This window comes from Gekko japonicus, unplaced genomic scaffold (genome assembly GCF_001447785.1).
Source record: "Gekko japonicus isolate JY-2015 unplaced genomic scaffold, Gekko_japonicus_V1.1 scaffold1282, whole genome shotgun sequence".
Classification (NCBI taxonomy): Eukaryota; Metazoa; Chordata; class Lepidosauria; order Squamata; family Gekkonidae; genus Gekko; species Gekko japonicus.
Window position 1 is genome coordinate 371,110 of NW_015168687.1, and position 25,357 is coordinate 396,466.

The window sequence follows — 25,357 nt, forward strand, 5'->3', positions numbered from 1 at the left end:
ACCTCTGTGTAAGCGGCCCTCGCTGATAAAGAATAGCTCAAAAAGTAGGCAGCTCAAGTGGTTAAGACGCTGAACTGCAGGCTGTGGAAGGTCGGTAGTTCAGCAGTTCAGCAGTTCGAGACCCGAGTGTGCCGCATGACGGAGTGAGCTCCCGTCTCTAGTTCCAGCTCCTGCCAACCTAGCAGTTCGAAAGCAAGAAATTGCAAGTAGATAAATAGGTACCACTTCGGTGGGAAAGTAACAGCGTTCCGTGCGCCTTGGTGTTTAGTCATGCTGGCCACATGACCATGGAAACGTCTTCGGACAGCGCTGGCTCTTCGGCTTTGAAACGGAGATAAGCACCGCAACCCTAGAGTCGGACTCAACTGGCTTTCGAGCAAGGGAACCTTTACCTTTACCTAAATATACAGCAACAGATTACATTTCTGTGTAGTCCTCCTTTTATCATAGAACCTGGCAGAATAAAGGGATCCCAGGAAGTCTCCCAAGTAGGGCGGTCAATTCCAGGTTGAGAAATTCTTGGAGATTTAGGGGTGGAGCCGGGGGAGGGCAGGGTTTGGGAAGGGACTTCAGTGGGCTATAATGCTACTGAGTCCACCTTCCAAAGCAGCCATTTTCTCCAGGGGAAGTGATCTCTGTTGTCTAGAAAGCAGCTGTAATAGGGGAGATCTCCAGGTCCCACCTGGAGGTTGGTAACCCTGCTACCAAGCAGGCAGTGACCACCCCCCCCCCAGACCAATGCCTGCTTAGCTGTACCATGTCCCTTCCACCCTCCCTTGGTGGTAAGATCATGTCTGACAAAAGAAGCAAAACTTTATTTATTTAATAGTAATTCAAAACACGCACAAGAAACTTGGCTTATTCCATCCTGGAATATTTCACACACAGGATGGAAGTCCCATCTGGTACCACCCTTGCACCCAGCAGGTGTTATTGCGATGCATTCCAGGCTGGTGCCAAAAAACCCAGACAGGGCCCAACTAGTCTGACACAGAAGACGAGCAAGATGTCTCACGACTGAAAACAAAACTCCCAACTTTTAACGTTGCCATGACAGGGTCCAAATTTTACTAGAGCAGCGGCAGCTGGGAGGGAATTGTTACCCTTTTCTCACAGGCCATTTGTCCATTTATTGCTAGCAATTCTGTAATTTTACCCAAAGAGCCGTTTCAACGAAAGGGTGAGGTTAATTCCCAATATCTAACAGTCACCTTGCCCAGATTATTTTCCCCCAACAGCTGAGGAGATACATGGACACTGTGTGATACAGAGTGTTGGACTGGATGGGCCTTTGGCCTGATCCAACATTGGCATCTCTTATGTTCTTATGTAAAATGACTAGATTTGTTCTCAATAAGAAGGACTATACATCCTCTGCATTTGAGTGTATTTTTCAGAATATTATATTAGAATACTGAATGCAATGCTAGGAATAGTCGGTGTTTTGCTGACTTAACACTGCATCCACCTCTAAAAAGAAAAAAAATGCGGTAAAGTGCCCTCCATGCCTGAGAGATTGGAGATTCTCAGTTTACTTCCCAGAATTAGAAAAGATACCTTTAGAAATGTATCTGCTATTTTGACATATTTATTGCTTTACAACTTTTGACCTTGTAACCTTAGGTTGTAATTTGGTTTTGTCTTTGCATATCTTGGGCCCCGGTCACACAGGCCGGATATCGCAGGGGGGAGGTGTCGCTAATTGCCCCGGCGCAGTTTGATGCACGATTACGTGATCAGATGCGCCAGTGGCACACCACTAGTCCTTCCCTCGGCGCCGGCGGGTAAACGAGGGACCAGAATGCCGCGCTCCGGCGCGATCACACCACGGATGTCTGGAGGCAGCCCGTGGCAAACGTTTATTAGTACCTTGGAGGTTTTTTAAGGCGCATTGTTGGCGGTAAGGCACGGGTGTGCTCCACTTCCCAGATGTTGGGGTATGATTGCGCCCAGATAATCCGCCCATCATCCGTACCTCTCCCGTGGCAACTTTGCCGTGTGACCGGGGCCTTGAAACATCTTCATAATGTTACATGTTAATTTGCTGTTCAGCCCCTGTCTATAAGTTTGGACCTTACCTACCGTTCTACTGTATTTGAAGAAGTGTGCCTTGCACACGAGAGCTCATACCTTGAATAAACCTTTGTTGGTCTTAAAGGTGCCCCACTGGGCTCTCAATTGGTTCTAGATTTTAACAAGCACCTGCTGTTCTTTTAATGGAAATGCAACGGCAAACAGCATGAGGAACACAGATTTTGCATTCACACATTTCAAATGTGGGCCATGTTTAAATATATAAAATAACCGCAGCAAAGAGCTCCCAGAACTCTTCAAAATTCATCGATTGAGGCCTTTGTTAAGGCAAGCATGCAGTAATCTCCCGAATTTCCTTCTTTTTCAGCACAAACTATGTGCCTTTCAAATGATACTGAACTGAAATCCAGGTTCCATCTCCTCCTTAATTGCACGACATGGATTTAAGGACTCTGGACTGCAAGGAAAGACACACTTGCAAGAAAAGAACAACACATCATAGTGCAATCCTCAGTTTTTCCACCTTCAATGCCTCCCTTGACGGATACTTCCCCAAACAGAAATATTTTGCAGCTTCTTTTAAGGAGAGATTAATCAAGGATCTCACTCGTGAAGGATAAATATTATAATCCCCCCCCACAAACCCTGAACTAATGTTATAACATGCGTGCAGCTCATGTGAGTTATTGCTTAAATAACCCCCAGCATTATCACTGTTACCCTGGCCTGGACGGCCCAGGCTAGCCTGATCTCATCAGATCTCAGACGCTAAGCAGGGTCAGTCCTGGGTGGTACTTAGACAGGTCAGGTGACCACCAAGGAAGTCCAGGGCAATGTTCCCTCTAAGCTGCGGAGTCTTGTGAGCAAAAGTTCTACTTTGCGAGCTACTGGCATTAAAGTCGTGAGCGAGCGATTAGGCGACTGCATTAAATTACTTTGCTCTGGAGCCGTCCTTCCCGAGCTAAGGCGAAAATGTGTGAGCTGGAGGCTAAAAAACTGTGAGCCGGCTCACACTAGCTCAGCTTAGAGGGAACACTGCAGCGGAGGCAGACTAACACGACTCCCCGTCTTGATCGAAATAAACAAACGATGCAACGATACGGTTGCACACCTCCAGGTGGCACCCGGGAATCTCTCAAAATGACAACTGAACGCCAGACTACCGAGATGTTCCCCTGAAGGAAGTGGAAGCTTTTGAGGCTGGAGTCTATAACCGGCTGAGCTCCCTTCCCCAGGTTCCACCCCCAACAGTGTTCCCTCTAAGCTGAGTTAGTGTGAGCTAGCTCACAGTTTTTTAGCCTCCAGCTCGTACATTTTTGCTTTAGCTCAGGAAGGATGGGGCCCCAGAGCAAACGAATTTATGCAGCAGCCAAATCACCTGCTCACAACTTTAATGCCAGGAGCTCACAAAGTAGAATTTTTGCTCACAGGACTCCACAGCTTAGAGGAAACACTGCCCCCCATCCCCCACACGTCCAGGTATTTCCCAGCCCTGAGCTGGCATGGCAACCCCCATGCAACCACCGGCCAAAACGGCCATCGCGTGATTTCTTCCGCCGTCGTGCGCTGGGACTGAGGAGGCCGCGTCCACTTTCGGTGAAGGCGAGGAATCCACACGACCCCCTCGGCCACCAGCGCCTACCGGAAGTGAGGCATCCGGCGCAGCGCTCTAGGCCGCTCCAACTCTATGGTGAGCCCTCCCCGCCTACATTTTTTTTTTACCCTCAGGAGGAGAAGGAAAAATAAATCAGTTCCATGTTCAGCCGGGCTGACCCGCGGGCTCTCCGCACTCTTTCCGCCTTGACTCCCTTCCCTCCACCCCCGCGGCGGGGTCGGAACCTGCCGTCGGACGGAACGGTCGGCCGCGCCTCCGCGCCGCCCCTCGGACATAGTTCGGAGTCGCACCACACGAAGGGCGGGACCGGAGGGAGGAAGAAAGGAGGAGGGGCTTCCGGTTCCTCTCACCGCGGCCTCTTCTGCAGGGCCGCCTCCTCGCCGCGCTCGTTGTGTGGCCGGAGTCGCGGTGCTTCCGGCCGGCCCGAGAGACGCCGCCATGGCCGCCGCTGTGGTGAGTGTGGGGAGGCGGCCGAGGGGAGGGCCCTCTCTAGCACCCGCGCCCTTTCCCAGCGGAGGCCTTGGCCTATTTTCCGGGAGACCGACGTGTGGAGGGCCGCGGAGCTGACCCGTGGGCCTCTCTCCCTCGGCCCAGGGTCCAGGAGCACCTTAAAAACTGACAGCATTTGGGGCAGGTCGATCCATAAGAACATAAGGGAACATAAGAGACGCCAATGTTGGATCAGGCCAAGGGCCCATCTAGTCCAACACTCTGTGTCACACAGTGGCCAGAAATACCAGGTGCCACCAGGAGGTCCACCAGTGGGGCCAGGATGCTAGAAGCCCTCCCACTGTTGGCCCCCCCCAAGCACCAAGAAGACAGAGCATCCCTTGCCCCAAACATAAGAACATAAGAGAAGCCAATGTTGGATCAGGCCAGCGACCCATCCAGTCCAACACTCTGTCGCACAGTGGCCAGAAATACCAGTGCCATCAGGAGGTCCAGCAGTGGGACCAGGACATTAGAAGCCCTCCCACTGTTGACCCCCCACCCCCAGCACCAAGAAGACAGAGCATATTTTCTTAGCGTAACCTACCTTACAGGGTAGTCGTGAGGTTAAATGGAGGAAAAGAGATGTAAGCTGCTTTGGGGAGAAAGGCTGGATATAAATGCGTTAAATAAACAATGTTGTGTGTCGATGACATTCTGGGATGCTGTGGTTTCACCTGGATATGACATTGATATATTGTGCACTTGTCATTTCTGCTCCCCACTGTTCTCTCTGCCCCAGAAGCAAAGGTGGATGGGAGGGCCCAGTGGCAGGCGAGTGACTCCCTGAAGTTGGCAATTTAAGCAAACAGAGTATGGTACACAGTATATGGATATTACACTACACAAGGATTATTACTGTGATAAGTGCGCTAAACTAAATAATACAGTACTGTAAAAATCAGTAGAAGACAGTAAAAAAATCTTACATACAGATAATTTCCAGTTTTTTGTCTCATCTATAAGAGTATAAAGGAAGCCTGATGCTCACATATTTTTTTCTTCATAGGTTTGCCAATTTATTCTTTTTAGACCTCTGAAGAAAAATATGTGAGCAGCAGGCTTCATTTCTACTCTTATAGATTAGACATTAATTAGGCTATTTGGATTGGAGTATCCTTGAAGAAAAATCTTGTTGTAAATGTTTATTTGTAGATAGAATCTTGTTCAGAAGAAGGAACATGGAAACAACACAGGACATTCCGGAGTCGTTATCATTTGCTTTGTTAAAAACCACTTCTGTTTATTTGAAACTGACTGTATTTTTGTATTCCAACCTTGTAAAAAAAGCATATCTAACTTATTTAAACAGCATATATTTTCTGGTTTTTGCAGTACTGTATTATTTAGTTTAGCGCACTTATCACAGTAATAATCCCTGTGAAATTAGCAAGTGACATGCCTAGTCCCTGAGCATGGTTGGAGGGTGCATTATGTAACAGTGTGGTAGTTGTAGCCCACCTTGAGTCTCCCTGAAGAAGACATACTGTAAGTAAAGTAAATGAAGGAATAGATATTGAGCTAAGACTGAGGAGACCTGGGATTAAATCCGTACTCTGCTGTGTAGTTTACTGAGCTGTGTACGTTAAAGGCATGTGATTAGGGAAAGTGCTCAGTAAGACGATAACAAAGAAGAACTCAAGCGAAGGAATCTCAGATAGCTTTTTCAAGGGCAGGGTGTACGGTCTTGCTTATAACATTTAAAGCCAGCCTTTCCTGTGATTATATTCTCAATGGGCTGTCGTTACCATTGCTAAAATTCTGCACAAAAATCGTAAGCGAAACAGAAGGATCATGCTGTGAAAGGAACCCCCCTGCCCCAGTCCTGTTACTCAAGGTATCAAGTCAAATGAAATAAATAAATAAATAAAGGTCATAAACTTATTTGGTTCATACAGTTACGGGCAGCTTCAAGCTTCAGTTCAATAAAATCAGGAACAAAGCTGATAAGGGGGTCACAAAATGATGATTAATCTTTTATTTTATTTTTGAAAGTTAATTTTTCTTTGCTTGGTTTATTACATCATTTATCTGTAAGAATGCTGAAGGCAACGTATGAGCAAAAGTATTTCAATAATCATGTTGTATTATTATTAATACAATTTGACATGCTTAAATTGCTTTTAAAAGTAAAATGGATTTTTAAATAAACAAGGAAAAGCTATATTAAACACTGATAAATATGAGAAGTCATTTTGGGGGGGTTGTGTATTTTGATTGTACAGGTGTGTGGTCTAACGAAGGCTTCCTCATGTTTCTTTTAATTTACAGCAGCTTTATTTGATTTATCATCGGCATGGCAATAATCCCGTGTCACTTAGCTGTGTGTTTTGCTTGTTTAGGACTTCAAAACGTACGTGGATCAAGCTTGCAAAGCTGCTGAAGAATTTGCAAACATTTACTATGAAACCATGGATAAAAGGCGACGGGTATGTTCCCAATAGCTCTTGTGTCTAGCGAACACGTGAGCAGCAGCATTCACTGCTTTCCTCAAAGTACCTGTCTAAGCTTGTTAGCTGGCTTCTTTTTCTTTTTAGGCCGTGCTGATATAGTTTAGGGTCATTTTGCATAGTGGCAAACACACAAAAAGTAGTCATTTTTTCCCTATCTTTAACAATGCAGTCCTATTTAGAATTATTTATTTATTATTATTAATTAATTTTATTTATTCATTGGGATTTTTACCCCGCCCTCCCCGCAAAGCGAGCTCAGGGCGGCTTATAAGGGGCAAAGCCCATATAAAACAAGGTAAAAGCAATAAAAAGCATTAATACTCCAGTGTAAGCCCTTTAAGATCAGTAGACTGGAGTAAGCCTGAGTAGGATTGCATTTTTGGACAAAATGTACATCCTGCTAGATGTGTCAGGGAGGAAATGCAATAAGCAGCCATGAAACAGTCGGCATCTTGAGCTGATCTACAGATCAGGCAGTGTAACATGGGTTGTTCCTAGATTCCGGTGGATAGCCGTGTTGGTATGAAGCAACAGAACGAAGTTTGAGTCCAGCGGCACCTTTATTGCACTGCCCCAGACAGAGTATTCCATCTGTACCTTGTGGCTAATAGCCACTGATGGACCTCTGCTCTGTATGTTTATCCAGTCCCCTCTTGAAGCTGTGGATGCTTGTAGCCGTTGCCACTTCCTGCGGCAGTGAATTCCACGTGTTAATTACTCTTTGGGTGAAGAAGTACTTTCTTTGATCTGTTCTAAGCCTACTGCTCATTAATTTCATGGAGTGCCCACGAGTTCTTGTATTGTGAGAAAGGGAGAAAAGTATAAGAACGGTTCTGTGCCCAGCCAGTTGAGTCAATCCCTGAACCACTGGCAGGGTTCCTGGGGCTGGTAGCCCGGGAGAAGGTGATGGACTTGGCTTAGGCCTGTCCTCCCTTTCCAGACCCAGGCAGCCATCAGCAGGTGAGACACTGCTGCTGCTGCTGCTGGGGAATGAGCTGCCCCCTGGTGTATCTAGCGGAATAAAGGTCTCCCACCCCCAGTTTGTTTGCCAGCCCACCACCAGCATAGAGACCCAGCAGATTTTTCTGTTCTGCAGCCAGAATGGTCACCTGTGTCTGCTCTAAAGCAATCAGGGGAAAAGCCTGCCTGCACTTTATTTATTTAAAACGTTTAATAGCCGCCTTTTTTTCCTTCTAGAATTCAGTGGGGCTTAGGGTGCGGTTAGAATACATAACATAAAACACATAAAATTTAAAATCAGAGTTTAGGATTCCTAGTAATTTAATCAAACACAGTCTTAAATAAGACAGCCTTCAGCTGCCTTCTCACAACTGAAAGTGAGGGGGGGGGGCTAAGTGGATCTCCCTGGGGAGGTTGACCCACAGTTGTGGGGCTTCCACTAAAAAGGCCCCCTCTCGTGTACCTCTTAAATGCAAAGAGAAGAGACTGGATTTATACCCCACCCTTCACTACCCGAAGGAGTCTCAGAGCAGCTTACAAACTCCTTCCCCTCCCCACAACAGACACCCTGTGAGGTCGGTGGGGCTGAGAGAGCTCTGACACAAACTGCTCTTTTTCAAGGACAGCTGTGCCAAAACGATGGCTTGCCCAAGGTCATACAGCAGGGGCACTTGGAGGAGTGGGGAATCAAACCCGGTTCTCCCAGGTTGGAGTCCGCGCTCTTAACCACTACACCAAACTGGCTCTTTGACTGATGTGTTTCGTGCTCTGCCTCTTGTGTCTCAGGTCTTGACTAGACTCTACATGGACAAAGCAACATTAGTCTGGAATGGGAATGCAGTCTCTGGACAGGAAGCTCTGGCTGACTTTTTTGAAATGCTGCCATCCAGTGAATTTCAGGTGACCTTGTTTGACTGCCAACCTGTTCATGGTAAGAGACCTTATCAATCCAGTATCACAGACCACAAATTAGAGAGGCTGGCTTGATAGCAAATAAAGCAGTGGAACTGTGGGTTTTAAGCCTTCTCTCATGGTGTGAAGTGCAAGCCTTGTTTGAAGGGTCAAGCTAACCTAAAAATAAATATTATCAAAAATCTATTTTTATGGTGTACACAGCAGATCAAAAAAAAGCAGTCTGAGGGTCAGACTTTATAGGATGTCAGCATAAGTTGAAATAAGCTTTAGTCATTTTGCATACAGAGTTGATGATTTCGCATACATAGTTAATGACTATAACAAATTACCAATAGGACCATACCCGTTTCAGCCTCTAGGGCCTTCCTCAGTGGTCACTAATACTATGATAAAAACACACACATCCAGAAGCAAATACATAGAAAAATTGAAGCCAGTTGTTGCTTTCTGAAAATGTACAAAAGGCAGGAGAAATAAATAAATATAAGTAATATATAACTATTGAAAAAAGTTTTTTGAGGAATTCTTCAAGAGATAAAAAAGATTTCTACCTTGTATGCCGTGCAGTCGCTGAAAATTTGTGGAGTCGGCCATGGATAACTTCTCATGGTGACTGCACATGCACAATAAAATCTTCAATGGTATAATATAATCTGTATAAATTATTGTGTGCCTGTGAGCACAGAAAAAACCCCAGCACCTTGCTGCTTTAAATTTCGTTGAGTGCCCGTGTGTACTATTTTGTGTGTCTGAGCTGTTAGCGCCGGCATTTGGATGTTACATTTATGTATGTTTATAGATGTAAGGGGTGACACTAATAGACGATAAATATAAGTATTTTATTATAGTTTGTGACAGTTTGTCTCGGCATCCTACTCTCCCTTTTTGCTAATTATACACTGGGAGTCTTTCCCTTCTTGTCTGCTCTGTTGTTGCTATTATCAGCATTATCGGCTGCCTTACATTTTGCTGGATTAGGAATTTTTAAACTTTGTGAGCAGCTCTGGAGATTTTTGCATGGAAGAGTATTTATATATGTTTATAACAAGGAAGACGCAGTGTGCCCTCTTGCCTCATAAATGCCCTTCAGAGAGTTTAGAAAAGTAAAGTGGGGGACTCCCCTCCGCCAAAGTGCCTTGGCCTTACTAGACAAGAAGGTGGCTCCTCCTCTCCCTGAGTATACTGGAGAGGCAATGCGAGCCGTGCCACCACCCCCTATAGATGGAAAGCCTGAACACCAGGTTGTGACGTCACAGTAATGGCGACGAGGGTAGTCATAACATTCCCTGTGTGGTTATGTGGGGCTAACCTGAGGGCTGCTGTTAAGTGTGAATCACACCCTGTGTAATGATTTCAGTTAATTGGTTGTGTTCCTTTAAATGTTTTGTTGAATATAGCAGAGTTAGAGAGCTGACAGAAAGTTTGGTTGCTGGCACTTGTCAGCCCAAAAAAAGTGGAATAAACAGACAATCAGGGCATTCTGAACAGAGTAAAGAGTGTGAAGAATCTGGAATACTGCAGTGAAAGAATCAAGAGAATATCTTGTTGAGTACGCGAGAAACTGCAAGTTAAAACACTTGTGAAAGTAGCTGGCAACTGCAGAGTTCAGGGACTGTTATGACTACCTTTGACGACGTCACGACCTGGTGTTCAGGCTTTCCGTCTATGGGGGGGGGTGGCCGTGCCCCACGAGAGACTAGTTTCTGTGCTGCCTTCTCTAAAAGGTCAAGAGCTGCAGCAGAGGGATGCTGGTGCAGACAATACCCCAGACGCTTTAATAATGGATTTAAGTTAACCTGTGGGTGGCAGCCTTGGTTTAACTTGGGTGGGGAAGGTATTCAGTACATTTGAGACCCAGGTCTGAGTCCCCACTGCCATGCAAGCTTGCTGGAGTGACTTTGGGCCAGTCACACACACTCTCAGCCTACACTACCTCACGATGTTGTGGGGAGGATAAAATGAAGGAGAGGAGACGAATTTAAGCCACTTTGGGTCCCCGCTGGGGAGAAAGACGGGGAATAAATGAAGTAAGTAAGTATGACAAGGAGTGGCTTTGGATTGTTCCACTGGGTCATGGGAGAGTGGTTCCGGAGGCATTGGTGTAGATCCCATTGGGACCCAGAAGAACGTCTTTCCTACATTTGGGTATTTGCTTCATTCAGACCCCACATTTCTCCGCAGTGGGGCCCTGAAGCAGCTTACCTTGTTCTCCTCTCCATTTTAGCCTCACAACAGCCCTGTGAGGTAGGTCATGCTGAGTGTGTGACCTCATCAGACATTGAGTGGCTGAACTCGGATCACCAAGCATTATTATTATTTTTAATCCTGCCCCTCCTCCAAGGCGGCATGCATGGTTCTCTGTTCCACTTTACCCTCACAGCAACCCTGTGGGGTAGGTTAGGCTAACTGGTTGAAGTTCATCCAGCGAGTTTCATGTCAGAATGGGGGATTTGAGCCTAGCCCTCCTTAGTCCGGTGCTCTACCCACCACCCACTTCTGCATTTAAGAAGAAGAGAAGAAGAGATTGGATTTATACCCCGCCCTTCACTTGGAGTCTCAGAGTGGCTTACAAACTCCTTTCCCTCCCCCTCCCCACAACAGACGCCCTGTGAGGTGGGTGGGGCTGAGAGAACTCTGACACAAGCTGCTCTTTTTCAAGGACAGCTGTGCCAGAGCTTGTGACTGACCCAAGGTCACATCAGCAGGTGCAAGTGGAGGAGTGGGGAATCAAACCCGGTTCTCCCAGATTAGAGTCCGCACACTTCACCACTACACCAAACTGGCTCTCAGTTTAAGCAAGACTTAGTGGTCTGCTCCTGTTATCCTTTATGGTGGAGAGGAATAGCACACTTCTTGATGGGAAATATAAGAACATTCCTTATGCGGAAAGGCTTTGCACCTGCCCACTCAGGGAGATAAAGACTTTAGAACATATGTTCTTTAAATGCCCACACTATGAGGTGGCACATAGAGAGATTATCACCCGACTGATAGGAAAAAAACTCGGGTCTGCCAGAAAAAACTAAACTTGAATTTCTTTTAATTGACAAACACTTCGAGATTACTCATCAAGTAGCCATGTTTTGTAAGGTGATACTTAGGTCACGGAAATTGTTTAGCGGTTAGTTGTAACTTTTATGCTAGTCTCGGATGCATTTTATTTGGAAGCGTTTTATGTTATATTTTTTAAAAAATTATATTAGTTTTTAAATTTTCTGGAATGCATTATCTGTTTTATATATATACAAAATTGTCTCCCCCACCCCCCCATCTTTGAAGAGCAAGCAACCCTGAACCAGACAACCATCCTTGTTGTGACCTGCGGGCTCGTGAAGTTTGATGGCAGCAAGCAGCGGTACTTCAACCAGAACTTCTTGCTCACAGCCCAAACCACAAACAACAATACAGTGTGGAAGATTGCGAGCGACTGCTTCCGCTTTCAAGACTGGCCGAGTTAGTGGGTGTGTGAAGTGGGCGCTGTGGACAACAGGCCCCCGCTTTTGGATTGGTCAAAGACTGGATACAGGATGTTTCTCCCCCCCCTCCTCCCCCCCTCTGCTCTTTCGGAAGTTGTCAGGAATTACTGATTTTGCGACAGAATAAAATAACGTTACTTTAAACCAGGTTTAAAGCCGGGAGCACTTCTGTGCCTTCAAGATACTGTTAAGCTGTGCTGCGGGAGAAACTTTCCCCCAGGGGGGTTTGTATTGCTGTTTGGGGTCCATGGCAGTCATTCCAGAAAATCCTCTTTAGGTGCGGCAGACGTGTCTCTCGCAGTTGTGTATTCTGCACGAGTTGGACACCGCCTCTTCTACAAGTTTTTTGCACAAACTCCACTCCCCTGCTAAGCATCGTCACTCTCAACGTGTATGTATTTGTGAGAAATTAAAAAAAAAATGTCTAGTGCTGTGGCAGAAAAGGTGTGTGTGTGTTTCCTAGCCGAGGGTCTCCAGTTTGCCTTAGAAGCCGAACGCCTGCTTCCTCAAGACGAGCGAAGTAAATTCATCGGGGCAGGACAGGTGGAGAGCAAGCATGTATTTCTAACCACGGTGAGAGGACTCTGAAGGGGCCGGCACAGTTATCCCCGAGCGTCTTGGTATGTACAGCTGCACGCTGACGGGCTATTGTTTATCTTCCATGCCGAGGAAGCAGCTCTTTCTGGCTGCAACCTGACATGACTTGGCAGGGCTTGGCTGACTTTATTCCAGATGGAGACGTTCTTGGACAGCTTTTCTTTTCTGCTTTGTGAGAAGAAAATGAAACAGACCTCGGGGAAGCTGTCCTCTGAAGCTTTGTTGGAAACGTTGTGGGATTGGCTCATCTTCGTGTAATCCGTTCTTCCCACTGCTCTGAAAGGGCTGAAAACTCGAGAGATGTGACAGTGGCGCAGGAGGCGCCATTGGGCTGCCTGCTTCCTGCTGCTAACTCAGCTGCAACGGAACTTCACATCTCCCCGTTTTCTCAGGAGAGACACTTTGGATAGGGGGAGAATAAGACACTCCCCCACTCTATTTCCCCCTCCTTCCCATTGGCTGCTCTCGGTCATGAAACTCTCCATCCCATTTTTTTTTTATGGGGGGGGGGGATGTTTAGTTTCCTCCAAGAGCGGGAAACATGGGAGGAAGAAAACAGTTTTGAAATAAGCGATGTTCAGTCTGCCCAAAAGCTCTGTGCTGCAGACTGCTTAGGTCTCTCTCCAGTCTACCTTCAGAGCAGCAGTGGAAGAAACAGTGAAGGGTAGAAAGGCAGAATTCTTACGCCAGCAGGATCCCAAGGGGGCTGTTGCCAGGCTCATGGGGTGCAGTTTTATCATTTATTTATTAGACTTTTACCCCACCCTCCCGCCTAGGTGGCTCAGGGCGGCTTACATTTGTTTAAAAACCAGTATAACAATTGATATCAAGTCTAAAACAATACAATCAATAAATTATCCAAATACAGCTTATTAAAAATTAAAATTAAGACGTGGCGGCCATCTGTTATGAAGTGCTAGAACAGTCAATGTGGTCTGAGCTATTAAAACGCTTGCCGGAACAGCTCGGTCTTTACCGCTCTACGGAATTGTTGAAGATCCCGCAGAGCTCGAATTTCATTTGGGAGCTGATTCCATTGTACTGGTGCAGCTGGGGAAAACGCCCTAGTTCTTGTCGATGTTAACTTAGCGTCCCTAGGGCCAGGGGGGACCAAGCGATTTTGCGACTCGGATCATCCCATCACGTAAACAGCTGAAGATGGGGGAGGGGTGACAAATGAAGTAGCGACCCCTCTCTTGGCAGAGCCGTGATATCACTCTCGTATTAACTGGGTAGCCTTTTCTGATGAATGGCCCCACGTCTTACGGAGTTCATAACACTGCCTGGCACTGAAACTGCCTTATACTGAATCAGACCCCTTGGTCCATCAAAGTCAGCGTTGTCTACTCAGACTGGAAGCTGCTCTCCAAGGTCTCCAGCAGGGATCTTTCACAGCATCTACTGCTAGATCTTTTAACTGGAGGCGCCGGGGATTGACCCTGGGACCTTCTGCATGCCAAGCAGATGTTCTACCACTGAGCCACAGCCCCCCTGCTTCACCGGAGGATGGAATCTTCTCAGGTGGCTGTACTCCCTCTCAACCACACACCAAGCTGAGGACCGCATTTCAACCCACATTGCTGTTAGCGCGTGTATAGGAACTGGGAAGACCTTGCGCAATAAAGACGTTTTGTGTGTTGGTGGAAGGCATGCCCATCTAGAACATCTACTGCTGCCTCAGGAGTCTGTTGGTCACATGAGCTGGCTGCCTGTCGCTCACACCTGCATGCCCATGTTCATTCCAGACCTTGTTTTCGTGCCCGGTACTCAAGGTAATTGTTTGGCTGGTTCAGACAGGCCCGTGTTCCCTCCAAACACAGCCTGGCAACCTTTTGTTCCCACTGGGTGCTGATCGTGCCGTTTCCCAAAGTGCTGCCATTAACTGGTTCATATCAGGCAGAAGCATCAGCGGCTGCTAGGCAGCCCAGGAGGAGGCGAACGGAGTGCCCTGGATTCCGTCTCTTTCCCGTTAGCTGTCATGCAGCTGCCTCTGCCAACTGACTATCATTTCTTTCCTAGTTCTTTCCAATTATGGTTAAGAATCCTAGTTGGAGACTTCCGTGCAGGGCTACTACTGTCAACTCCCAGGCACCCTCAGACCCCTCCGCTGGCCACCCTCCCGGCAACCTGGCGTGCCGTGTGCCCCTGGAACTTCGTCCCAGTTGCTCCTCTTTACGTGAAGGAAGGAGGAACAGGAAGCCTACCGACTAACCAGGTGCGTGCCTGTCGCAAACACGATGAAATGTGCTCCTGGTGTCCGAACTGAGCCCAGAATCTCTGTGTGGGAAAGAAGCCACGCAAGACACAGGGGTGTGTTCCTTCATTTTATGCTCTGCTTTTATCCTACAGGCACCTGCAGTGCCTCACATAGACAAACACGATGAAGCTCCGTTAAAACCATCGAACCACCAAAAGGAGGGAAGGGCATGCGTTCTAACCCTAGCGGCTCTCCCAGTTTGCTAATCAAATCAGGCCTTTGACGGGGCCATGCAGGGCTACTACTGACAACTCCCAGGCACCCTCAGACTCCTCCGCTGGCCACCCTCCCAGCAACCTGGCGTGCCGTGTGCCCTGTGCCCCTAGAACTTCGTCCCAGTTGCTCCTCTTTACATGAAGGAGGAACAGGAAGCCTACCGACTAACCAGGTGCGTGCCTGTCGCAAACACGATGAAATGTGCTCCTGGTGTCCGAACTGAGCCCAGAATCTCTGTGTGGGAAAGAAGCCACGCAAGACACAGGGGTGTGTTCCTTCATTTTATGCTCTGCTTTTATCCTACAGGCACCTGCAGTGCCTCACACGATGAAGCTCCGTTAAAACCACCGAACCACCAAAAGGAGGGAAGGGCATGCGTTCTAACCCTAGCGGCTCTCCCAGTTTGCTAATCAAATCAGGCCTTTGATGGGGCCAAAAGTACCCAAAGCGTTATATCCGCAGTTCCATACACAAGAAATCCAGAAGCACTCGCAAAAGACATCCCCCAAGAACTGTAAATTTGGTAACTGACACTTTTGTCACGATTCCACCAGCCTGAGCGTTGTGCTCTTACTTTCTTGTCTCCGTCCCATCAAGGATGCCCAGTCCTGGAAGGGACCCCCTAAATAAACATACTGGACTCCCAGGTCAATGTGTGCGGTTTGGCCCAGCTGAGGTCTTCCAGACAGACCTAGGCCCCCCTCTCTCTTAAAAGGGAAGATTAGGAGTAGCCCATAACAATTTGGGCTGCTAAATGTCTGCATGCAAAGAGGTGGATGCAAAAAAAGTGATCTTGTTCTTAGAGGCAGCAGAGTGACCAGCCTGGATCATACTGTTTCCGTTACTGAATTTTTCTTGTTTATCTTTATTTATTTATTAAATTTCTACCCCGCCCTCCCGCCGAAGCGGCTCAGGGCGGCTTACAAACCATTTAAAACCAACGTACAGTTTAAAACCAGCAAATAAAAAACGGACATCTCTATCTAGATAGGTATTCAGTTTGACTTTAAATCAGGACATGTTTAGACTTGTCTCTGCTGTAAACTCCGCTGGGTGAGTCTGTCACCAATTTGCAATTTACTCTGATTATAAATCTATGCTACAGGGACTAGGGACAGAAGCTTTTTGTGTCCTTAAAATGTGGACCTTTGGCAGGGGTGTGTGCACTTAGTGAAGTAGCAGTATGAGCGGTGGGTCTTTTTAGCAGACCCTCATAGCCACAGAGAAGTTAAGGAGGCATCTCTGTGCTCACCTAGATCCATCACAGCTTTGAAGAGTTTGTCCTCCCGGCTGCTTTCACTGTTGCCAGCTCTTGCCCCAGTACGCTTTCCCTTTTTATTTTGTCAGAGTCTGTGCTTAATGTCCGTTTTATATCTTCGAAGACAACAGCTAGATTTTACAGCTACTAATCTGGATTTACTGTTTATTTTGCTAGTTGCTGTTCTGTGAGCCCTTCGGAAGACTTTCAGTCATATAAATACTGTAAGATAAAGGTTCCCTTGCTCGAAAGCCAGTCGAATCCGACTCTAGGGTTGCGGTGCTCATCTCCGTTTCAAAGCCGAAGAGCCAGCACTGTCCGAAGATGTTTTCGTGGTCATGTGGCCGGCATGACTAAACACCAAGGCACACGGAACACTGTTACCTTCCCACCGAAGTGGTACCTATACTGTAGATACCATTAAAATAATGGCATTCAAGCCTACACTACAGAAGGCCCCTTTCTCTCCCCGGCACAAGAGGAAGAGAAGAGACTGGGTTTATATCCCACTCTTTGCTACCTGAAGGAGTCTCAGAGCAGTTTACAATCCCTTTCTCTTCTGCTCCTCACACGACTGTGAGGTAGGTGGGGCTGAGAGAGCTCTGAGAAAACTGCTCATGAGAGAACAGCTCTGAAAGAACTAGTAACTGACCCAAGGTCACGCCAGCAGCTGCATGTGGAGGAGTGGGGAATCAAACCCGGTTCTCCCAGACTGGAGTCCACGCCCTTAACCACTATACCAAACTGGCTCTCTCAAGTGTGGACAGTGCTGAGGTGGGACCTTCCACAAATTGGATTTGGTGGCAGTTAGACAACCCAAGTGTTTCCAGCATCTGAGGGTCAAACCTGGCATGGCGCCATTTGCAGATCACCCCCCCACCTCCGAGTTCTTCAAGCATGGAGGACTAATAACCCTCTCTTGGCCCTTCTCTCTGCGGGGGACTTTTTCTCTTCCTGCCTCAAACAAAACTCATCAATAACAGCACAGAGGAAGTGGCCACATGCTTTGGCAAAGCCGCCACTGAGGCAAGCCTAAAGCCCCATTCCAACTGGACCCCTGCCCCCTCGCCACAACTGACCTTTAAAAGGCCACCAAAAAGATCCAGTCACAAATCTACCAGTGGTGCGTCTTGTTGGATCCTGGGTGGGTGTGCTTCTTAGCGGATCTACTCATTTTGGGTTGTCTTCTATAAATAGCATTTTGCTATCCAAAAACACATCTGGTTGGCCAACAGAACGTGGGAGTCACAGAACAGAATCATAAGAGTTGGAAGGGGCCCTACAGGCCATCTAGTCCATCCCCCTGCTCAATGCAGGATCCGCCTAGACGAGCATCCCTGGCAAGTGTTTGTCCAGCCGCTGCTTGAAGACTGCCAGGGAGGGGGAGAAGAAGAGAAGAGATTGGATTTATACCCCGCCCTTCACTACCCAAAGGAGTCTCAGAGCGGCTTACAAACTCCTTTCCCTCCCCCTCCCCACAACAGACACTCTGTGACCAATGTTCCCTCTAAGCCGTGGAGTCTTGCGAGCAAAAATTCTGCTTTGTGAACTACCGGCATTAAAGTTGTGAGCAGGTGGTTTGGCTGCTGCATAAATCCGTTTGCTCTGGAACCCTCCTTCCTGAGCCAAGGCCAAAAACTGTGAGCCGGAGGCTAAAAAAATGTGAGCTAGCTCACTCTAACTCAGCTTAGAGGGAACATTGTCTGTGATGTAGGTGGGGCTGAGAGAGAAGAAGTGATTGGATTTATACCTCGCCCTTCACTACCCAAAGGTGTCTCAGAGCGGCTTACAAACTCCTTTCCCTTCCCCTCCTCACAACAAGCACCCTGTGAGGTAGGTGGGGCCGAGAGAGCTGACAGAAACGGCTCTTTTTCAAGAACAGCTGTGCCAGAACTACGGCTTGCCCAAGGTCATCCAGCCAGGTGCAAGTGGAGGAGTGGGGAATCAAACCCGGCTCTCCCAGATTAGAGTCCGCGCACTCAACCAGGACACCATACTGGCTCTCACCACATCCCTAAACATTTCCCCCCTACTATCTAGCTGGTGCCTTTCTGCCCATCATCTTGACTGACTCCAGCAGGACTGTTCTGGGGATACTGGCCCTGGAGGGGAGAGAGCCCCTGACTCCTTTGCTCTCACTGGAGTTCATCCAGTGGTTGTGCTGCCTGCCACAAGGCATCTGGGCTCCCCAGCAAAACGGTGCCAGCCCAAGCGCCTTCCCCAGCTCCCGAGTACAGACTGCTGGGGACGAACCCAAGGGCGGCAGAGGAGGGCTGAGCCCAGAAGTCAAGATTGGGAGCGCCTTGAGCCAGATCTTCCCCTTCCTCAACCACGCTTGTGAGGACCAGACAGGCAGCAGCTCCAGAAACAGCTTGGGATCGGCTAACTGGTGGGTTGATCGTTGCAGCCAACACTGCCCTGGATGCCCTTTGGTTTGTTTCCTACTCTAGAACCCCACAGGGTCACCCTATGACGTGACAGGGAGAGGAAAAAAGCCAGGTTGGGAGATCCCCAAGGACCACTGCTTGGCTTATTCCGGGAAAGCAACAGCAAGACGGAAGGCAGATCTGCCCAGACTTCAGGGAGGGGGCACCAGGACTGCTTTCCTGGATGGCGTTTTTCAGCTTGGGGTTTAGGCCCGGCCTCCCCTGGGAGCCACCCAGGGATGCCAGCCTCCAGGTGGGACCTGGGGATCCCCTGGCCTTACAGCTCACCTCCAGACTACAGGTCCCCCTGGAGAAAATGGCTGCTCTGGAGGGGGGGGACTTTGTGGCACTGTACCCAGCTGAGGACCCCATCCCCAATTCTCCAGGAGTCTCCCAACCTTGATCTGGCAAACCTACACCCCCCACCACCATCCTTTCCCAGCGGCGGGGGGGGGTGTTTGGGGGCAGTGTTCCCTCTAAGCTGAGTTAGTGTGAGCTAGCTCACGGTTCTTGAGCCTCTGGCTCACACCTTTTTGCCTCCGCTCAGGAAGGAGGGCTCCAGAGCAAACCAATTGATGCAGCAGCCAAACCACCTGCTCACAACTTGAATGCCAGGAGCTCACACAGTAGAATTTTTGCTCACAAGACTCCGCAGCTTAGAGGGAACATTGGTTGGGGGCCCGGCAACCGTCGGGCCACCACGTGCGCCGCCGCTCCCTCTCCCCTTTGTCTCCGGTGGCTGCAGCGCGGCGAGCCCTCCTCCAGGGGCAAGGGCCGGCGGGCCACCTCCCTCCAGGCCTCCAGCCGGGGACGAACTTCGTTGGGCTGGAAGGAGTCCTGCGTCGGCAGCCGAAGGTCATCAATTTTTCCAAGAAATCTCCCCTTCCCGACTGGGAAGAAAACGCGGAGAGAACCGGACACGGGGAAGTACGTCGAAAGGGCCTCCCGGCAGGAACGCAGATCTGGCGGCGAGAGGCGCGGCGGCGGCGGCTCCGGAGCCCCAAAGGCGCGGGGGTGGAAGGTGGCCGCCGGGTCTCCCCCACGGCGGGTCCAACGGCAAGGCTGCAATCCGTCCGGTGGAGCGGGGCTGCTGCTGCTGCAGCCCCCCGGCCAGGCAGCCGTAGAAGATCATGATGAGCAGGATGTACAAGTAGGCGTCGTCCCCGGCGCGCCTGGCGGCGGCAGGGCTTGTTGGGCCCCCCGTCGGGTCCAGCGCCCAGGAGGAGCCGTTGGGAGGCGCGGGGCCGCCGCCGCGCAGCTCCTGCAGGAGGCGGCCGAGCAGGCGCTGGAGCCGGCGGCTTTCGCTGCAGTTCATCGCCCAGGGCCGCCGCCTGGCCACGCGCCGAGAGCCTGGCAGGGTTTGGAGCGCAGCCTCCGCCGGCCTCTCTGCAGCGCGGGGGGGCGGGGCGGCCTCTCGTCCCACCCCCTCACCCCCCTTGCTGGGTGGCGCCGAGCCGAGCGCCGCTGGACGTGCAGGGGGAGCCGCCTGCAGGGAGGGAAGGGGCTTCGTCGCCTTCTGCGCGCGGAGATTCCGTAGCCGCCGCCTTGGTCCGAAGCAGCGAGACAAAGTGGGAGCCCGGGGGCACCGGCTTGAAGACCCACGAAGTTTCACTCTGGGCCACTGTTCCCTCTAAGCTGAGCTAGGGTGAGCTAGCGCACAGTTCTTGAGCCTCGGGCTCACACATTTTTGTCTTCGCTCAGGAAGGAGGGCTCCAGAGCAGACTAATTCATGCAGTTGCCAAATCGCTCGCTCACAACCTTAATGCCAGTAGCTCACAAAGTAGATTTTTTGCTCACAAGACTCCACAGCTTAGAGGGAGCATTGCTCTGGGCGTAAGCGTTAGTGTGCAGGAACACTTCTTCAGATGCAAATTGAGAGTCCAGTCAGGCACCTTTAAGGCCAACAAAGGTTTATTCGAGGGATGAACTTTGGTGTGCAAGGCGCGCTTTTGCAAATACATTGGAGGTTCTAAACTTTATAGACAGGGATTTCACAGCAAATTAACATGTAACGTGACGATGTTTTAAGTTACGGCAAAGCATAAAACTAAATAACAAGTTACGGCTATAAGGCCAACAGTTGCAAAGCAATAAATATGGCCAGGGTTCTTTTTGTAGAAAAAGCCCAGCAGGAACTCATTAGCATAATAGGCCACACCCAACAGCAGGAACTCATTAGCATATTAGTTTTTTGCTCACAAGACTCCACAGCTTAGAGGGAGCATTGCTCTGGGCGTAAGCGTTAGTGTGCAGGAACACTTCTTCAGATGCAAATTGAGAGTCCAGTCAGGCACCTTTAAGGCCAACAAAGGTTTATTCGAGGGATGAACTTTGGTGTGCAAGGCGCGCTTTTGCAAATACATTGGAGGTTCTAAACTTTATAGACAGGGATTTCACAGCAAATTAACATGTAACATGACGGCAAAGCGTAAAACTAAATGACAAGTTACGGTTATAAGGCCAACAGTTGTAAAGCAATAAATATGTCACAATAGCAGATGAATGGGTAAAGGTGTTTTTCTAATTGTGGAAAGTTAACAGAATCTTAAATATCTGCTCTGAGCCGTATTGGGCTGTGGGGGGCACTTTGAGCTGAATGTAGTGCTGTCTGCAGAGATGCATTCAGTATTCTAATATACTATTCTACGCTCGATGTAGAGGTGGTAGGGGTCGTGCTTGGACTCCAGCTTCTTGGAGCGCGTGTAGGCCACGATGAGCCCCCCGGCCAGGCAGCCGTAGAAGATCATGATGAGCAGGATGTACAAGTAGGCGTCGTCCCCGGCGCGCCTGGCGGCGGCAGGGCTTGTTGGGCCCCCCGTCGGGTCCAGCGCCCAGGAGGAGCCGTTGGGAGGCGCGGGGCCGCCGCCGCCGCGCAGCTCCTGCAGGAGGCCGAGCAGGCGCTGGAGCCGGCGGCTTTCGCTGCAGTTCATCGCCCAGGGCCGCCGCCTGGCCACGCGCCGAGAGCCTGGCAGGAAAAAAAATTCCCTCTAAGCTGAGCTAGGGTGAGCTAGCGCACAGTTCTTGAGCCTCGGGCTCACACATTTTTGTCTTCGCTCAGGAAGGAGGGCTCCAGAGCAGACTAATTCATGCAGTTGCCAAATCGCTCGCTCACAACCTTAATGCCAGTAGCTCACAAAGTAGATTTTTTGCTCACAAGACTCCACAGCTTAGAGGGAGCATTGCTCTGGGCGTAAGCGTTAGTGTGCAGGAACACTTCTTCAGATGCAAATTGAGAGTCCAGTCAGGCACCTTTAAGGCCAACAAAGGTTTATTCGAGGGATGAACTTTGGTGTGCAAGGCGCGCTTTTGCAAATACATTGGAGGTTCTAAACTTTATAGACAGGGATTTCACAGCAAATTAACATGTAACATGACGGCAAAGCGTAAAACTAAATGACAAGTTACGGTTATAAGGCCAACAGTTGTAAAGCAATAAATATGTCACAATAGCAGATGAATGGGTAAAGGTGTTTTTCTAATTGTGGAAAGTTAACAGAATCTTAAATATCTGCTCTGAGCCGTATTGGGCTGTGGGGGGCACTTTGAGCTGAATGTAGTGCTGTCTGCAGAGATGCATTCAGTATTCTAATATACTATTCTGAAAAAGAAATACACTAAAATATAGAGGATTTATAGTTCTTGTTGAGAATACTTTGCTCAGTCGCTCACAAAGTAGAATGTTTGCTCACAAGACCCCAGGGCTTAGAGGGAACATTGGCTGAGAGTAGGTGACCAGGCCAGGGTCACCCAATGACCGTACATGGCAGAGTGGGGGATCAGACCATAGGTTTCCCAGCTCCCATTCTGACAGTCTAACCACGTCGACTACGGTCCGCCTGCAAAAGAGACCACAGCGACCGAGAGCAATAGTCTTCAGCCGACATTTGTGTCCACCTGGCTTGCTCTTTAAAAGTCAGTTTTCCTTTTGGATACACTCAGAATGAAATATAAAGAGTTCGGCTCTGGCACATGTGACATCTGGGGAGATCTGCTCTCCATCAGCCCGCTAGAGTTCCGCGATGTGTACAGAGCGGCTTGGAATGACCAAAAAAGGCTCAGGGAACAGGATTATTCTCAGGCCTGCTCCATTCTCCCTACAGGTTCATCATCGTCCTGTCCAGAAGCCTCTGGGTTCTTACCTGCGGCCAATGTGAATGCCTTGGCCCCTAGCTGTACTAGGTCCTTTGAGGGCTTCATGTGGTTCTTCAGGGTATCCCTGAGGAGCCGGTGAGCTTGCATACTATCCCTGGTTTTTTCTATGAACTTGTAGCCGTTGCCAACTCCTTTTGCCATATAAGAACACTGTCAAAAAACAGGGTACACGTGTACCGCCTGGTGTGCCAGTTTCACCTCCTGGGACCACCATAACCTTTTTGAACACTCTTGCAGCTGATGAGGGTCTACAGTGGAGGGACCTGTATTGTAAGGGGTGCCCCTGATGTTAGACTGGAGAAAAAAAGCTGTCTGGGAGCCATGTGGCCCAGGATATGAAGCTAAACCTCCCCGAGGTCCATAGAGGCCAGTACTTGTAGGATGGGCCGTAAGGACTCTCTTCGGCCTTTTGTTTCTTTACCCATTTCATGGGGCTTCCTGTTTTAAGCACTGCCCTCCATCTGGCTTGTTGGCTCGGCCCAGGGACTGGAGGAAAGAATCAGAAGTCCACTTAAACCTAAATGGCACCCAAGACGTTCAAATAACAAATATTTTGTTAGACACAGGGGAGAAGCAAAGTCAGGTGTAATTTCTGAGGTAAAACTTGCATTATGTACCGACTTTTGATCTTAATTCTCAGGTTTATGAATGTTCCGTCATATATCCCCAGTTCCTTAGATCGGTATATTGAGTGGTTTTTGTTCCAGTGTTCCCCCCAAAAAACACCTCAGTTAACTTTCTTGGGAAATCACTAACTCTGTTGTTCTTGGAAGACTAGTATGTTCTTTCTAGTATCCAAGCCCCTTCTCTTCTTGACCAGTGTTCCCTCTAAGCTGAGTTAGTGTGAGCCAGCTCACTGTTTTTTAGCCTCCGTCTCACACATTTTTGTCTTAGCTCAGGAGGGATGGCTGCAGAGCAGACTAATTTATACAGTAGCCAAATCACTTGCTCACAACTTTAATGCCAGTAACTCAGAAAGTAGAATTTTTGCTCACAAGACTCCACAGCTTAGAGGGAACATTGTTCTTGACACGCTGGTTCTTGTCTTGAGGTTTCAACTCGCTCTTTAATTATCTAAAGGCAGTTCCTAACCATCCCCGGCCAGGGATCTCTCTACTCCTTGGAGCTTATTTCCCCGCTTAACTGGTTAAGTGGTTGTCTTTTCTCTTTAGAAGAATTGTCGCTTTTCCTAGCCTGAATGGAAGTCTCCTTTCCCTTCCCAACCTCTTAGTCAACTTTTTCCAGTCTCCTGACTGTGGGAAGGATTCTCAGTTAAACTGAAAAACTTGTCAGGGCAGAAGGGCACCTTTAACCACTTATAGGATAGGCCGCTCCTGCTGTCTGGGAATGCCACAGAATCCTGCTGTGCGTGCCTCTCCTAGGACCAATATTAAGGGTTTGCAAACCTAGTTCCCAATATGTCCTGTTCCAGATTCAGCCCTGCAGCTAGAGGTAACTTGACACCTCTTTCCACCGTGGGCCCCCGGGGGTTTAACCGCCCCCCCCCCCCGTTTTTATACCCCACCCTCCACTATCCGAAGGAGTCTCAGAGCAACTTACAATCACCTTCCTTTCCTCTCCCCACAACAGACACCCTGTGAGGCAGGTGGGGCTGAGAAAGCTGTGACTGACCCAAGGTCACCCAACTGGCTTCATGTGGAGGAAGAGTGGGGAATCAAACCCGGTTCCTCCAGATTAGAGTCCACCGCTCTTAACCACTACACCACACTGGCTCTGTAGATGTACTTCTGTTATCTACCAGCTGCTCACAGTAACTTGGCTTTAGCCTCTCTGGAGATCAGCTGGCATTTCCTGACAACCCTAACAGGAATTCCTTTTTTAATGAAGACATCGTACTGCGTTTCATTGGCAACACTTTGCTTGTACAAGTAGATTTCCTTTGGCATCCAGTCTGGGGTCTCTGCCAGTAAGTGCTTCACTGGGTAAATAGTTTTAGGAGGGACTACATGACCCTTGGATAGAAAGCCTGTGTTTTCCGGCGTAGCGGCTTGCTAAAGCCAGTCAAAGCTCTGAGCTTGTGGTTGCGGCTTCTCACTTCAGCAGCTCCAGTTGTGTGTGTGTGGGGGGGGGGAGTCCTGCTAGTGCCAAACAGGGTTTCTCCTCAACGTGGAACTATGAAGATGTTGCCGCTTCACAGGGCTTCTCTTAAGCTGTTTACACACTCCACAGCTGCCTGTTTGCACTCACGGATCGTGACCGAGAGCTACTTCGGCTCTATGCAAATACTTCCTGTGAAACAGCCACTCATTTTGCTTTATTTGTTTCATTAATATTGTGTGTGTTCGGTGCCATCACGCCGCTTCCGATTTAGGGTGACCTTATACATTAAAAGAAAAGAGCAAGAGTCCAGTAGCCCTTTAAAGACTAGCAAAATATGTGGTTAGTCTTTTCTACTGCTACACAGTAGCTACCCATCCTTTGAATTAATGTCCTCCAGAATGTCCGGTCATAGCGCTTCATTTTGCTCCGGAGCAAAAAGCCACGTTTC

At 48.9% G+C, this 25,357-nt stretch overlaps 2 protein-coding genes across 2 annotated transcripts; one reads left to right on the forward strand and one right to left on the reverse strand.

Moving 5' to 3' along the window:
• Positions 1-3,981: 3,981 nt before the first annotated feature.
• Positions 3,982-12,479, forward strand: NXT2 (nuclear transport factor 2-like export factor 2). Its single transcript, XM_015415430.1, has 4 exons — positions 3,982-4,102; positions 6,481-6,567; positions 8,338-8,482; positions 11,746-12,479. The coding sequence occupies exons 1-4, from the start codon at positions 4,088-4,090 to the stop codon at positions 11,922-11,924; spliced, it is 426 nt and encodes a 141-aa protein (XP_015270916.1). The 5' UTR covers positions 3,982-4,087; the 3' UTR covers positions 11,925-12,479.
• A 7,644-nt stretch (positions 12,480-20,123) lies between these two features.
• On the reverse strand, positions 20,124-21,626 carry KCNE5 (potassium channel, voltage gated subfamily E regulatory beta subunit 5). The gene is made up of 2 exons (XM_015415428.1): positions 21,336-21,626; positions 20,124-20,285 (listed from the first exon to the last, which is right to left on the reverse strand). The coding sequence occupies exons 1-2, from the start codon at positions 21,624-21,626 to the stop codon at positions 20,124-20,126; spliced, it is 453 nt and encodes a 150-aa protein (XP_015270914.1).
• Positions 21,627-25,357: the final 3,731 nt, after the last annotated feature.